Raw genomic sequence first — 16,329 nt, 5'->3', positions numbered from 1 at the left:
CGATAAATCAAACGGAAAGGTACTTTAGGTACTTAAGCTACGTTGAAGAAACTCGGACATTGTTGACGCCCTGTCTTCAATAAATACTGTTTTTGAGTGAGGTTAAACTTACAAATGTATTTGTTAGCCAATTGACGTGTATCGTGGTATTTTGAAATTATTTTTAAAATAACTAGGCTAAGCATTGGTTTCGGTAGAAAAGTACTGCAACAATTTCGCTAGATTTGAACACATTTTAACACTCCGCATTATGATATTTTGATTCAATTTTTCATATTTATACCAAGTGAGTTTTCATTTGACCGCCTTGCGGATACAGATCCATTAGCATGTGCTTGTGTATTATAATAACAATTAATGAGTTAATTTACTACTTACAGTATCGTTATTTTCATCAACATCATCGTTATCAACGTTATCATGATCATCATCATCAACATAATCATCATCTCATCATTATCATCATCATCATCATCATCATCATCATCATCATCATCATCATCATCATCATCATCATCATCATCATCATCGTCATCATCATCGTCATCATCATCATCATCATCATCATCATCATCATCATCGTCGTCGTCGTCGTCGTCGTCGTCGTCGTCGTCGTCGTCGCCCTCGTCCTCGTCCTCGTCCTGCTCCTCCGCCTCCACCGCATCATCAGCAGCAGCATCGTCATCAGCAACAGCAGCAGCATTATCGTCACTATCACCAACAACATCGTTATGGTCGTCATCGTCGTGATCATCATCATCAGTGTCATCATCATCATCATCATCGTCATTGTTATCGTCGTTGTTCTCCTCCTCGTCGTCGTCATCGTCATCATCGTCGTCATCGTCATTCTCATCATGAACAATTTCAACAACCGTAAAACCTATCGCTCAGCTCATTTTTGCAGTGAATTCGGATGTTATATCAAATCTTTTTGATAAATAGAGTTTGCTGCTTAATGTATTAATAACTAAATAATAATGTTGATAATATTGAAAATAAATGGTTTCAATTTTATTTATCCGTTTAAGATGCAGTATTTGACCAAGTCAATTTGTCGCTAAAAGTAGTCATTACACATTCAATCCAAAAAGCGTTACGAGTTGCTATTGAAACTATAATCGCATTCCGATAAAAATGGTGTCTGTATTAGGGCCTGTTTAATTTCTACGCTTAATTGCAATTCATAAAAATATGTTTAAGGGTACCGGTATATCTAGACACACTCTGTTATCCAAACAATCCTTGTGATCATAAACAAATAAACAATGAAATATAAATAAAATTAGATGATAAAAAATGGTATCTTCCTTTTTGCTGTTGCTAGTTATCAACAGAGTAGCAAAACTTTTAAATATAAATTATATTCAATTCATAGCACGCTTAAAGATTTGAAGTTTATATAAATCTATAAGCACAAACATATTTATGTTTGTTAATACAAAGCTGTAGCAGTTTTCTGATTGCGCTTGAAAAGATGTGATTGTTGTTGTTGCATTAATAGTATCATTAGTTTGTATTTCCAGATTAGGTATTCCACCATACATTTTGTTTTTAATCAGATGTCTTATAATTGGCATTGCAATATTTCAATAACGAGTAATCAACACAATTGACTTTATGTATTTTTAATTGTTTATCCATATTATCATTAACACTTGAGGGAAAAATAAGCTGTGTCATTTTTTATTGTTTATTTTACTTATGGTTCAGACAACTCTGCTTTTACTATATGCCGTAATAATTATAAGTTTCCGTTCACTTAAAGATATTGTTTTTCGTGTTGGAAAATTTAAATACGAAAAATATTTAGAGACAAGTGTGTTATGTTTGTTTGTCAATTATTTAATTGAAGTAGAAATAATACATCAGTGTACATAATTTTATTGTGTTGTTCCCTTCGTTCTTTACTTTAAAAATGCAACTTAACAGCTTTGCAATCAACTGAAATAATATATAAAAAGTAAAAACAATAAACGTTTGGCTTTCTTAATACGATATCATTTCAAACGCTGTTGGAAGGAACCATTGCTTATTAGAGGTTTACAAGGTAATTTACCCAAGTACGCAAATGTAATGGTCGATTGCCCTTAGGCATGATTCTGTTTTATTACTTTAATCCGGTTGTAAAAATGCATGACCGAAGGGTCATCAGATAAGCAAAAACAGGGTCAAAATCTGATAAAATAGCGCTGTTTAACTGACTGTACGAAAATCCGTATGTCCGAAAATTTAGAATCATGAAAACATAAATATTTTGGCTTAAAAAGGAAATGTAAGAAAATTTAGAATGTAAGAGAAAATACGGTGGTTTTATGGTGTTTAAATCGATTAGAAATAGCAAAACCTAAAGACATTATCTCAAGTGTGATTTTCAAAATATTTTATATGAATGTACACACACGGTAAAACTAGTCTATTAAAATGAAATACCTTCATTGGTTCTCATGTTTTTAATATTTATTAAACATAGGTATTTGTTAACACTTGTTGTTATATAATATTGAAATGTACACGCATACTGAACATAAAATCATTAGCATAACGGCTAAGTTGGTTTTTACTAAGATTGCAATAGTGTTTATTTTATTATTATGAATCTTATGAGGATAATTTTGAAAGTATGACACAGAGTATCTGAAGAAGATATATACATAATCACATATGTTGTTGTTGTTGTGGTTATTGTTTCAATATTTTTTTGAGTATCATACATTCAATGACGAATAGCTATTAATTTGTCATACAAACACCATAATTATTATTGGATTGCGGAGATTAAACAAATCGATTCCTTAGTAACTGATATAACTGATACATTTTTGAGCGACAATTTGAAACTAAATCTAGTATTATTTAAAGTTGATTATTTTAATTGCAGACTTTTTTTATTAACCCCAATTATTGTGTACGCAACGTTTCTTTTATTTAAATCGCTGAGTACAAAGCATCAAGCTATTTTTTAATTAATTGACAGTGATCTTTAATGTATGTCATAATATAAATTGAAATCAATCTTAATTAAAGCTTGAGCGGTTGGTTTGTAATAAGTTTTGTAAATGTTGCTGTAGGATATGTATGCACTATAAATACTAACGCTCTGGCATATTGTGATGGTGATATGATTATATATTGCACAATGAATATGTGATGATGTTCTTGTGATAATATTGAGGCTATAATTAGTTTTTGAATTAAGCTAGCTAATTTCAAATAAGATACAAACACATCCCAATCCTAAAATTATCAGTAAGTTATAGTATTGTTTGCCTCTAGGCGCATAATTAGTTGAAGGCCTAGTTTATCTGTTAATCCTCGCCCCATGTGGTGTCCCAGTGGGTACACTGATATTAATACACGATGTATTGGTCCACAATTAAATCTCTTATAAAAACATGTCTCTCAGGTGACTGAAAAATGGCTGTGTAGATACAACAAATACTACTACAACGGAGACTAAGATAACACATGTTACAATTAATTTGTCTTCCTTGCGTTCTTCTTATACGACAAACACTTCTAAAACAAAAAAGCAAAAAGCCGCTACTGCTACTGCTTCGGCTACTCTTACTGCTACTGCTACTGCTACTGCTGCCGCTGCCGCTGCCACTGCCACTGCCACTGCCGCTGCCACTGCCACTGCCACTGCCACTGCCGCTGCCACTGCCGCTGCCACTGCCGCTGCCACTGCCGCTGCCACTGCCGCTGCCGCTGCCACTGCCACTGCCGCTGCCAGTGCTGCTGCTGCTACTGATAGTGCTACTGATAGTGCTACTGCCACTGCTACTGCCACTGCTACTGCCACTGCTACTGCCACTGCTACTGCCACTGCTACTGCCACTGCTACTGCCACTGCCACTGCCGCTGCCACTGCCGCTGCTGCTGTTGCTTCTGATAGTGCTACTGCTACTGCTGCTGCTGCTGCTTCTGCTGCTGTTGCTGCTGCTACTGTTACTGCTACTGATACGGCTACTGATACTGCTACTTCTACTGCTACTGCTAGTGCTACTGCTAGTGCTACTGCTACTGCTACTGATTCTGCTACTGCTACTGCTGCTGCTGCTACTGCTGCTGCTGCTGCTGCTACTGCTACTATTGATAATAATTCTCCTTCTACTTCTCTGTCTTATATTGCTAGCGATGCTTCATAATTAATTTTTAAATGTATCATTTTGTTAAAACAGGAAAGAACTGTTATATATATTTTCTTAAAGGGATCTTTTCACGCTTTGGTAAATTGACAAAATTGAAAAAAGTTGTTTCAGATTCGTAAGTTTTCGTTTTAGTTATGATATTTGTGAGGAAACAGTAATACTGAACATTAACCATGTTCTAATATAGCCATTATATGCATCTTTTGTCGATTTTAAAACCTAAAAATTATAAAGCGTTGCAACGCGAAACGATTGAATAATTTGGAGAGTTCTGTTTTTGTCGTTAAATTTTGTGAAACTACGAAGATTGCTTATATAAGGTTTAAAATACGTCGAGAATGTGTACTCGGCGGAATAGCTCAGTAGGCATAAGCGTTTATACTACAGGACTCTGCCAGGACTCCAGGGGTCACTGGTTCGAACCCTGCTCCGGGCAATGTACATTTCCTTTTTTTTATTTTTTTTCTTGTTTTTTTACTGGAGCTTTTATGATCCAATGTTTACATTTATCAATATAAAGCATTTAATGAATAAGTTAAAAAATGCCAAAATCTGTGAAAAGGCCCCTTTAAAGGTGTAAAGAATCTAAACTTTTCTGCAATTAAAGTTTTATTTAACTGGATTAGTATTGGCCACATAACAGACGCTATTGTACTGATTTGTACTAAACAACATTTTGTCATAATCAACAGTTTTAACATGCCGCAGTTTCCTTGGAAGTTGACCTTTGATTGGAGTTATGTATAAAACATTAACAAGGTATTTGTTGACAGTTTGTCCTGTCACAATTATATATTAGTTGAGCCAAACGTGTGATAAAGATCCCTTTTGGGGTGGCGATAAATACTATTTATATTGTTCAACAGTGGGAGACTGAGAAAACATATGTTACAATTAATTTGTCTACTTTGCCTGCTTCTTCTTTATATATTTTTCTTGCTAATCGTTTAAGTTTAGTTTTAGTTAAGTAGGTATATCAATTTACATTTTTTGATAGATATTTATTTGGATAGTAATAGTATGTTTTATTTGACTTGACATCATTGAACCGGTTTATTCATTGATAAGATCGGGATCTCCACAGGTGTTTAATCTCGATTGTTAGGTGGGGAGAAGGGTCCGAATGATAATGTTGTCGTCGGCTTACGAATCACATTTCACAAGTTTTAGACAAATATGCATACGTTATAAACCTAATTTAAGTATTACATAGATAATAACTTATCTTTATTTTGATGAACTACGTTTAAGGTATAAAACTATAATTATCTATGTGTTGTGTGCCGCATACATACCATCTTGCTTTTTTAAATTTGACAACGGTCCGAAGTCATAAACATTCATTATGCATGGTTGCTAAAGCACAGTGTATACTAACTAACCTATGTGTATTGTTGTTTGCTAGGGTTATTATTATTATGTTTTATTTTTTTTTTATTTTTTTTTGGGGGGGGGGGGGGGTGGGAGGGCTTTTATAGAATATTTCAACTAGTCCTTCAATTAACGAAAAAAAATATTGGTATAGGAAATATAAAAGAATAATAGACAGCTTCATTCATGCTGTTCTATTATGGTGTTTTAACGCATATAATTATGTATGGTTGATGAAGCACATTGTATGCTACCGATGTTTATTGTTGTTTGATGATGATGTTAAGTTGGTGTTGCTGTTGTTGTTAATGATGATGATGAGGAGGAGGAGGAAGAAGAAGAAGAAGAAGATGATGATGATGATGATGATGGTGGTGGTGGTGGTAGTAGTGACGACGACGACGATGATGATGATTTTGATTATGATAATGAGATTTGAATTAAATTAATGCGCAAAGATTTTTCTTTTTAGCGGCCAAATGCAGATATCTGCGCTCGGCCGCTGTAAGGGTTATGTAATATTTGCAATCTACATAGGAGTCAATAGCAGATACCAAGCACCATATGCTTATGAGAAACAAAAGCAAAATATTGGCAATCGCTGAAATCTCGAATATGACTTAATCATTTTATTAAATGAAAACCGGTAACTATTTTAAACGGTTATTATATTGCAACAACTTAGCGGTGTTTATCCAAAAGACCATTGTTATAATTACAGGGACGTCAATAGGCCAAACTATTCAGGAAATATGATTTGAGTCGTCAAGGATAGATTTTGAGATCAATGTACGTCCGATGAGATTTAAAGGGAGTTGGAGGCGTAGGGACAGATTCGTTCGAGTACGCGATCATTTGAGAACAAATTATGTTGAAGCTTTATCGGAATTCCGGAAATTTGCGATCGGTACCGATTTTTCCTGGTTCTTTTTTATTGATTCTGATAAGTTAGCGGCCGGCACGGACATGAATATTAACTGACGAAAACCTCTTCGCTACTTTCCGAAAATCTTCGACATGTTGCAAATATCCGTAATATTCCGCATTGTACTCACCAGAAATTGCAACTAGAAAGACTACAATAAATCAGTTAGCTACGGCTCGGGCGGGGATTTACCTTTTATCCCTGTAAGGGACCTAATGCCCCAGACTACCGGCTATTTTTTCCGGAATTCGAACTTGATACACTTGATATCCCTGAATTAAATATTTATATCCGCAATTTTGATCTCTAGAGTGCTGACTGTTAGTATCGTATTTGACTGGAATGACTGTCGATTATGTGTTTTTAAGATTAAAACAAGCTTACGAAGAACTTTGTGTTTGCTTTTTTGTACGCTTTCTTTTTAAAAATGTACTGTCCGCCACGGACGCAACAATTGACCAAATGTACCAGATTGTGGTCTCTTTAAAGTGCTATGTTTTTACTGCCGTGATATCTTTAACAAACTACACATTATTGATCGTGGACGTTTTATACTCTTATTGAATTTGTTTCCCCAAAATATGCTCTTCTATTAGTAGATGTTTAGGTGACGATGTTCTAATTATAGATCTTACACGGCCAAGAAACACTAGATAGGTCTTTGCAAACAGAGCTGTTGGATATCGTGAATGCGTTCAATGTGGCCTGTTTATTTCAGAAAGCTATGTGCAATGTTTTATGGGGATTTCTATCAAATTGCCAATTGCAAAATTTGATTTAATTCATTCGGACCTACAAGCGGGAAACTTCTTCATTAAAATTCAATGGGCTTTTAAGAAGTTCGTTGAAAGGCCAAATTTGACGTTAAACAGCAACGCCGAAAAAATTGCTACTCAGTCTTATTTATCACTTTTTTTGTAAGATTTACCAGTAGACGTTCTTCAGTGAAATTAAGCAAACACACAGTGCCGACAAATATGGAAGGGTATTTAGGTAAAAATTACACCCTTCTTTGTGACTGTGTCATGATTCTTGATGGTACTTTCAATTAGTATGTAGACACCTTTTCATGCTTGATGACACTTACATCTTGCCTGATGTCCAATGTCTATTTACATTCTGCTTAATGGTATCATGCATGTGTACAGATGCAACATTCTTGTTCGTTAATTGCATGCTGCATATGTGTATGTTGGTTTGTGCAGAGAGACTTGTGCAATAGGCGCAGTGCATAATGAAATCAAATATTAATGCGTTTAATAAATTAACGCGATGGTAAGATGTGAGTTTCACCCAAGCACAAAGCAACATACTATCATGCATGATACAATGATGTCAATTGACAGTCATTCCGAAATGCTACGGAGGACTACGGAAATTTACGGCGTATAACGGAAATTTTATGTTATAGGAGAAGTTGCGCACCTTTGTAAGATATTTGCTACTGAACCGAAATTAACCGCGTGTTTGTAGACTTAACTTTTTTTTGGTTAATGACTAACCATAATTTTTGTACAGTAATTTACCTTCAATAACCAAAGAAAGTCTATGGATATATTTCAATATATGCTACTAATGCATGTATGCAGAGCTCCAGATAAGACGCTTAAAGTCGTAAAAAATTGAATTAAATTTAGTAAAAAAGTAGACTTAAATTCTGTGCGTACGGTTACACATTGGAAAAATAAAATAAGAATTCAAAATGTGTGATCATGCGTAAAACTCAATATCAATGCATATAATGTAAACATTTTATCAATGAGTTCCCACTCGTCTAGGCCCTCATTACAATTATGAAATCAACAGCACTTTAACGTTATTATGAATAACAGACCATCTTTACAACAGTCGAAAAGCCGAACGTTTTCCATTATCTGGTCCTTTTATCGCAAAAAGTCTGCTGTAACCCGGCAATTGTCATTAGCTCTTCTTAGACTATAAACCTAAATGCGGATGTGCCAAAAATTATATTTACCTGAAAAAAAAAGAATTAATAATAGACTTTAAGGCTGGATTATTATAGAGTGTAAACCAAGATTTTGCTGAAAAAGTTATCTGGAACTTTGCATGTATGTTGAGAGGAAATCGATTACATAATTTCAAATTTACTAGAGTACTTTTATATTGCACCACATAAAATGCTTTAAAACTATAATATTGAAGTGCACATATAAACTTTATTATAGATGGGTAGGTATTTCGTGTCAATCTCTTTCACATATGAAAGAGCTGTTGGTCATACTGCTTTAAGTACATATAGATGCATGGCACAATTTAGATTAAGCAAAATAAAACACTAGGTATTTGCCAAGAGTCAAATATATACGAGCAGTAAGAGCGTAATCGTGCACAGCGAGACTTACTCATGTAGAATTGAAACTCTTCTTGCTTTCTTTCGAAATAATTTCATGTGTCCGATCTAATATGCAATATGACCGGTGTTTTTTTTTGCGGATTAATGTTCCGTTTTAGATCCATAATTAACGAATGCCTCAATATTTTCAAAAATTAACACCGGAATAATGTTCACCGACATTTTTTCATACAGATTGGATATAAATATTATAGAGCTTAACAAAAAATACATTAAGCCCTGTTCTCCCGGCACACGTGCTGGACACACAGGTTGTTAGCGTGTGGCTATGATAATAATTAGTGAAAACATCTTTTTGAATGATAAATAATCATATTAAAACGAAAAATCAAATTTTCTATATAAAAAAAATCACTACCGTTTTATATATAACAAGGTATCCAACTCGAAATCATCCGAAAACGGGGTGCATCGTTTTGAGCAGCCATTACTAAATTAATTTTGCAGCGATTTTCATGACCCGGTCTTATTCAACGCAGAAATGAATTTCCTTTTAGGAAATGTATATATATTGTTATATTTCTACACATGCTGTGTGAAATTTTAAGAAATAAAGCTATACATAATTCGCTTGACCCAGTTGTTATCGATCAGACCGTATTTATGAATGAAATCTCCAGTTGTAAAGACACAACTCCGCATTGGAGCAATGAAATCACTCTTGTGTTTAAAATGTCAGTTGGTTGAAATGTATGTAAACAAAGGTTTGAAAATGCGCTGGACAGTTAGTTTTGATGCATAATTCTACGGCAAGCACGGTAAGAATGTTTTTTTCATACGTTTTATTGAATTATGGTATCGTGGTTCGTGAACTTTGCAGGGAAAATGCCCATTTCCCCGTGAAGATTTCAGTCATGAATACTGTCTGATCGATCACAGCTGGGTCACGCGAGTTGTGTATCGTGTTATTTTTTAAAAGTTGACCCAGTATTTGTAAAAATATTGCAAGACATATACATTTCCAAAAAGGAAATTTATTTCTGCGTTGAATAAGACCAAGACCGTGAAAATCGCTGCAAAATTGATGAAGTAATGGCTGTTTAAAACGATGCATCCCGTTTTCGGATGATTTCGAGTTGGATACCTTGTTGAATATATATTTAACTTATTTTTTTTAAGAAAAGTTGATTTTTCGTTATAATATGATTACTTATCATTCCAAAATATGTTTTCACTAACTAGTATTATAGCCACACGCTAACCACCTGTAGCTGGACACTTTTAAAAAACACTATAAAAATTCAAGTACTTATGCACTTAATTGATTGTAAACAATGACGGTTGAAATCCGTGCGTGGGAATTTTTCTGGTAACCAAGAGCGACGTCAACGTTCATGACAAACCTGTTTATATAACATTTATTTATTGATTTTTTCCAACTTGATTGAAAATTATGTTTTATGATATTTTAATACATGTAGATGAAGTAGTTGTTTTCTCAACGAGGAGTACAATAGTTGTACAGTACTAGACACGAGTACTTGTTACTTTCAGGTTTCTCTGTATACCACAGACATTATATAGTCATAAAATGATAAATATGTGTTTATAGAAATTGTAATTATAGCATGGTAAACAGACTAGAGAAATCTGAAAGTTTCACGCACAGGTCTGTGGCAATGGGGGTTTGGGCTACTTTATAAATATGAGGTCGATATGCAATGCACATCGGTAGATTACGTCTACTGTAATTATTTGGACTAGGGAAGGGCCACAATTCCAACACATCAGCCCCGTTATGTTCTGAATAAAATACATGTATAATTTCTTGAGTGCCAATTGCATCTTACAAATATTAAAAAACATTCACGTCAGTCAATTCATTGTGTAAACTTACTGGTCTTCATGGCAATAATGAACGTATTTAGTTTAATGGAGATTATATAACGAAGGGAACTAATTCAGCTTATTCAGTTTACTAGTCAAAATGATTCGGATGTTTTCGCTTTTTTTTCCGAAAAGTAATTTATTCAACATACGGAAAATAAACGCGCGCCACCTGATGTCATAATTTAGTAACTTGCATTCTGCTTACTGCCTGTTGCTAACTGCCGTTGTTAATGACGCTTAGTGGCAAAACCGATTATGACTGGTTTCAGGAATAATGAACACACAAACATTGGATAGTCACCAAGCATGTTGAAACAATCATCAAGTATAACCGATAGAGAACAAGCATGTTGGAACTGTCATGAAGCATGTTAGAATAAACATCACGCATAATGTAAATATTATTCATGAATGATGTAATGTTGCAGCAATCATCAAGTATAAACGAATAGACAACAAGCATGTTGGAATTGTCATAAAGCAAATTAGAATAAGCATCAGTCATAATGTAAATATTCACCACGAATGATGTAACTTTTACCTAAATATCCTTCCATAGACATGTGTTGTTACTAAAATAGACATAGAGATTTGAGCATTGGGAGTGACCTAATCATACTGTGCTTTAGCAGTATTACGGAATACCGTTAGTGCCATCGTAGTTACACATTAAAATCCAGAGGGCGAGAACGCGAGAACGCGATAGTACGATGGCGACAATGTGACAATACGATGATGACAGGGTGACAATACGATGGCGACAATGCGATAGTACGATGGCGACAATGCGAGAACGCGATAATACGATGACGACAATCAGACAGTGCGATGACGACAGTGCGACAATACGATGGCGACAGTGAGATAGTACGATGGCGACAATACTACAGTTCGATAGTGCGATAATACGATGACGACAGTGCGAAAATACGATGACGACAGTGCGACAATACGATGGCGATAGCCGACAGTGCGATAGTACGATGGTGCCAATGCGATAACGCGATAGTAAGATGGCGGCAATTCGAAAATGCGATGGCGACAGTGCGACAATACGATGGCGACAATGCGATAGAACGATGGCGACATTGCGATGATACCACGGCGACAGTACGATATGACTATCGCATTGTCGCCCCCGTACTATCGCACTGCCGCCATTGTATTGTCGCACTGTCGCATTGTCGTCATCGTACTAGCGCGTTTTCGCAATCGTACGAACGCATTGTCGCCATCGTATTGTCGCACTGTCGTCATCGTACTTTCGCGTTCTCGCATTCTCGCCCTCTGGATTTTAATGAGTAACCACGGTGGCCCTAACGGTATTTTGTACAGTAAAGTGCGTAAAATCTGGTTTGGAATAACAATTTTTATGCCGAAAACAGATGTTGAAAACCCGACTTTGTTTTATAAGTAGTAGTCTAAATATACAATGAGTTTTCCGAGCATTAAATAAACATATTAAAATAAAATTCATGTTCGTATCAGTTGAAGTTCTTGTTAATAGTAGAAGCAAAGAACACAATAAAACGCTGATTGGGCTTACTAATTTGAGGCAAGAAAAAACACATCGCGCTATTATATATAACATATAACGCGCATCCGCAAAGTTCGAGCGCCCGTCTCGGTGCCGTCGTTTCCGGTGAAAGTTTCGCACAGGAGCTACCGAGTTTGGATATGAGACCACGAATCATGGCTTGACTTTATATATCAGTCAGCGTAGTACCTGACCAGACTGCGCGGTTGGACAAGCTAGGATGGACTTACTTCGGCCGCATATGACATAAGACCCATTTTCGCATGACGCGGGTCATCTGACCTTTATAATGTGTATATAGCTTTGAATGGAATTTGCACATAGTTTTTGGCATGGACTTATTGTTATGTTAATGTGTTGCACGCTTTCAAAAGCAGAGGGCATATATAAGATCAATTATACTACGGAGTTCATTTTCTGTTGCAAAATGAAATGCAATAAAGATTGTTACTCAGCGGTGTGTACAGTATGACAGCGTTGTCTGTCTGCGATGCATTTATACTGGTTCTAAGCTGGCATACTCACCAATTGGACTCAACCATCTGCTCGAACAAGAAATTATAAGTTCTACTAGCATAAACCTTTAATTGTAACTCATTTTAAAAATATTCATGTTATTTATATTATTCAATTTATTATTCAAAATTATAATTATTATTTCCTTTATTGTTGTTTTTCGCATTAAGAAACTTATTCGGCTTACGAAACTGAAAAATCCCATTGGAAAAAAATCCCATGTCCCATGGGAGAAAAAATCCCATGGGAGAAAAAATCCCATGGGATTTAAAAATCCCATGGGCTTTAAAAATCCCATGGGATATTTTTTTTTTTTTAAACACGACTAAACGCATTAAAATATCGTAGTTGTTCATCATTTCATAAAATATGATGTTTCTGAAAGTTTCATGAATAAATCTCTCAAAATAAGAAAAAAATCCCATGGGATTTTTTTCTCCCATTTTAAAATGGGATTTTTTTATTACTAAATATTTTTATATATAATTGGCATAAAACCAATATACAGTCCTTAAATAACGTTAAAATACTTGCAAACGCAAATAAAACACGTTTTTTAAAATGTTCAAAATCCCATGGGATTTTTCTCCTATTTGCAAATTATGGGAGAAAAAAAATCCCATGGGAGAAAAAATCCCATGGGAAAATCGAAAATCCCATGGGAAAATGCAAAAATCCCATGGGAACCCCAACTTTGCTTATAAATTTCATAGTGAAGAAAACGCGTTTTTTGAGTGAAAATAACCAATTATTAATCAACGATAAGACTTTTATCGCATACTATGTCTCAAAGTAGCAAATCTTTAAGAAAAAGGGTACTTAAGTTTGCGAAATTTCGGTTTCGCAAAGTTTTTCCGGTGGCCGTTATATTAAAATGGTATTGGGAAGCCTTTGCCAGATTCAATACAAGGACTGCCCAGATGTTACCAATATACATCCTTCATTGCAAGTATATTGAAGCCGCCCATTTGGGACCAATTGAGGTGCCCGTGACGAGATTTTCATTGTATATTATTCTACACAGACTACCAAAACAAAACATGCAGGCGTATTTAATTGCATTTTTGCTATATCTGTACAACACTTTAATCCTCTCTTATACTTGCTTCATTTGTGCATGGACTTCAGATTGCATGATACCTTTTTATGAGATCCAGCTCAATATCAGTCGGACGGCTGTTGTTCGTTAAGACGTGAGCAATCTTCATTGTGTTTAAGCTCACCACACGTATTCCATGTTTTTGTTCAGCAATGAATAAAAGCCGAGACAATGGATCAACTGCAAGTGCTTTGACAGAGGTGTCTGAAAACAAACATTCACTCACCATTGTTAACGTAGTCCTTTTGCACATTTAGTTACACTGTCCTAACAGGATGGACATTAGTTATAGAAAGAATTTCGAGTATTTGTACGTTGACTCTATAAACATAAAACATATGCATGTCCAAATCGTGATTACATACTGTAAATGAGCATCTTAATAAAAAACTAACGTCAATTTTCTATAAAACTACACATAGTTAAATGTATTTATTTTTTCAGATCGTTAATGTTAATATATATGGTAATTCGGACAATAAGTGTATAAACTCAGTTTTCCCACTTTTACAGCGAATTCGGTTGATTAAAGCCCCGTTGATTAAATTTAAACCATGGCAAGAAGAAATGACGTCATTTTTCGACAAACTGATAAATACAGCGAACTTATCCAGTTAAACTAATTTTGTTTAAATAAAAAGGTTAACTGAATGAAAAGTGGGATAATTAGAATAAAATATTAGCGTTGATTATAGATCAGGTTTATCATGCTCGGCACGACACAAAAAAGGCTCGTGCTTTTTGTTTTCTAAGCCTCGCATGGTAAACCTGATCTATAATCAACACTAAACTATTATTCTCTATGTAAATTATAACATGATGATACAATATTAGTTTATCCCTTTACTCTGTTTTCCACATTGTTCTTTTTTTATAACGTGGAACAAATCACTCGAAGTTCTAATTCAAATTAATGTAAACGATCAAAATACTTTTGGTGTGATCCGTTTGAATTAAACTGTTTAAAATTATAGTTACAACACACCCTTACTTTATACCTACACATACAATACTATATTTCGTGTATTAGTTAAAGTGAAGCAACCATCTATCCTAAAGCAAAACAATTTCACTAAGTTAATATAAGTATAAAATAACTGAACCGGATGTAAAGTCAAAACATATCTTATGTTGTTGACACATACAACAAGCATAAGCAATGTGATATTTCGGACAAATAAATACGACTTGAACTAAATATTTAAACACATGTATGTATTGCGATTATTGTTTTGGTTTGTTTGAGGTTAGGCTAAAATTGTAACCATATATCAAGGACAAATAATCAAATGCAAAACAGTAAATATTAGTTTGGGCAATTAAATGTTAAAATCGTTGACAACGAGCCCCCAGTCATATCGATCAAATATTTATAACACGTGTATACTTAATGGTACTTGCCAATTAGTTGTTATGCCCTCGGATCAAAAGATCGGGGGTATGTTGTTTTTGGCCTCTCTGTCTGTCTGTCATTGTGTCAGTCAGTCAGTCATTGTATGTGTGTGTCATAAAACTTTAACCTTGGTTAAAGTTTTATAACTTTTGCAATATTGAAGATAGCAACTTAATATTTGGCATGCATATGTATCTTATGGAGCTGCACATTTTGAGTGGTGAAAAGTCAAGGTCAATGTCATACTTCAAGGTCAAAGGTCAAATATCATTGTATTTTGCGTTCCTGAACCTTGAACCTTCGTTAAAATTTGATCATAACTTTTTTAATATTGAAGAAAGCAACTTGATATGTGGCATGCATGTGTATCTCATGGAGCTGCACGTTTTAAAGGTCAAGGTCATCCTTCAAGGTCACAGGTCAAATGTATGGCCTCAAAGCGGCTTAATAGGGGGCATTGTGTTTCTGACAAACACATTTCTTGTTGGTCTAACATTTCTGTAATCTGGCAATAATTTAACTACTCATGTTGGATAAAAGAACAAAAGTAGAGATTGTGTTTTTGAATAAAAATAACTGTAATACGAATCATTTTGTTATTCTTTTGGTAGTACAATTGTAAGTAAGTAAGCAAAAACATAAATACATTTACTATACACAAAAAAGTAAAACTCACAAATAAATAAAAACTTTCAACACCTGTTATCGAGCATACGTTGCGCTTAAAACATTGAATGTATTCTAATTTAAAATTGATTGAAATGTTGCATTGATTTTAGCGTGAACTGCGTATGCAGTTACACAGCAAAACTCATGATTTATTTGTTGGAATTAGTTTTGTTTGCATATGCGGTTTGGAGATTACCAACAACGACATGAAAACCATTTCAGCAATTAGCAGTTAAACTGATGGAGGTCTAGCTTGTTTAATGCGTTGGTTAACTTCAATCATAGGAACAGGAAAGTGAGGCAATAATTATATGAGCGATCACTGGACCGGGAAAATCTGATATTATGCTAACTAAACCTTTGAAGGGAAGCTTGATATTTTAGTACGTATGGGTTATTTGCTATTACGTTTTTCAGAGATATTACAAAGCATGTAAAGAAGGTTATCTTATCAGTAGATC

The 16,329-nt window shown here is 34.7% G+C and overlaps 1 protein-coding gene across 5 annotated transcripts in view; it reads right to left on the bottom strand.

Annotated features, from left to right (window-relative positions):
* LOC127863884 (low-density lipoprotein receptor-related protein 1B-like) overlaps positions 1 to 16,329 on the bottom strand; it is a 47,429-nt gene that overhangs the window by 29,726 nt on the left and 1,374 nt on the right. For all 5 annotated transcript variants that reach the window (XM_052403571.1, XM_052403570.1, XM_052403572.1 and 2 more), the window contains exon 2: positions 13,848 to 14,010. In XM_052403571.1, the coding sequence (XP_052259531.1) occupies positions 13,848 to 14,010 (163 nt within the window). The remainder of the gene's footprint in view (positions 1 to 13,847; positions 14,011 to 16,329) is intronic.

Source organism: Dreissena polymorpha, unplaced genomic scaffold (assembly GCF_020536995.1).
Source record: "Dreissena polymorpha isolate Duluth1 unplaced genomic scaffold, UMN_Dpol_1.0 chrUn054, whole genome shotgun sequence".
NCBI classification, from domain to species: Eukaryota; Metazoa; Mollusca; class Bivalvia; order Myida; family Dreissenidae; genus Dreissena; species Dreissena polymorpha.
The sequence above is the reverse complement of the archived record's forward strand: the minus strand, read 5'-3'. Positions and strand labels throughout refer to the sequence as shown.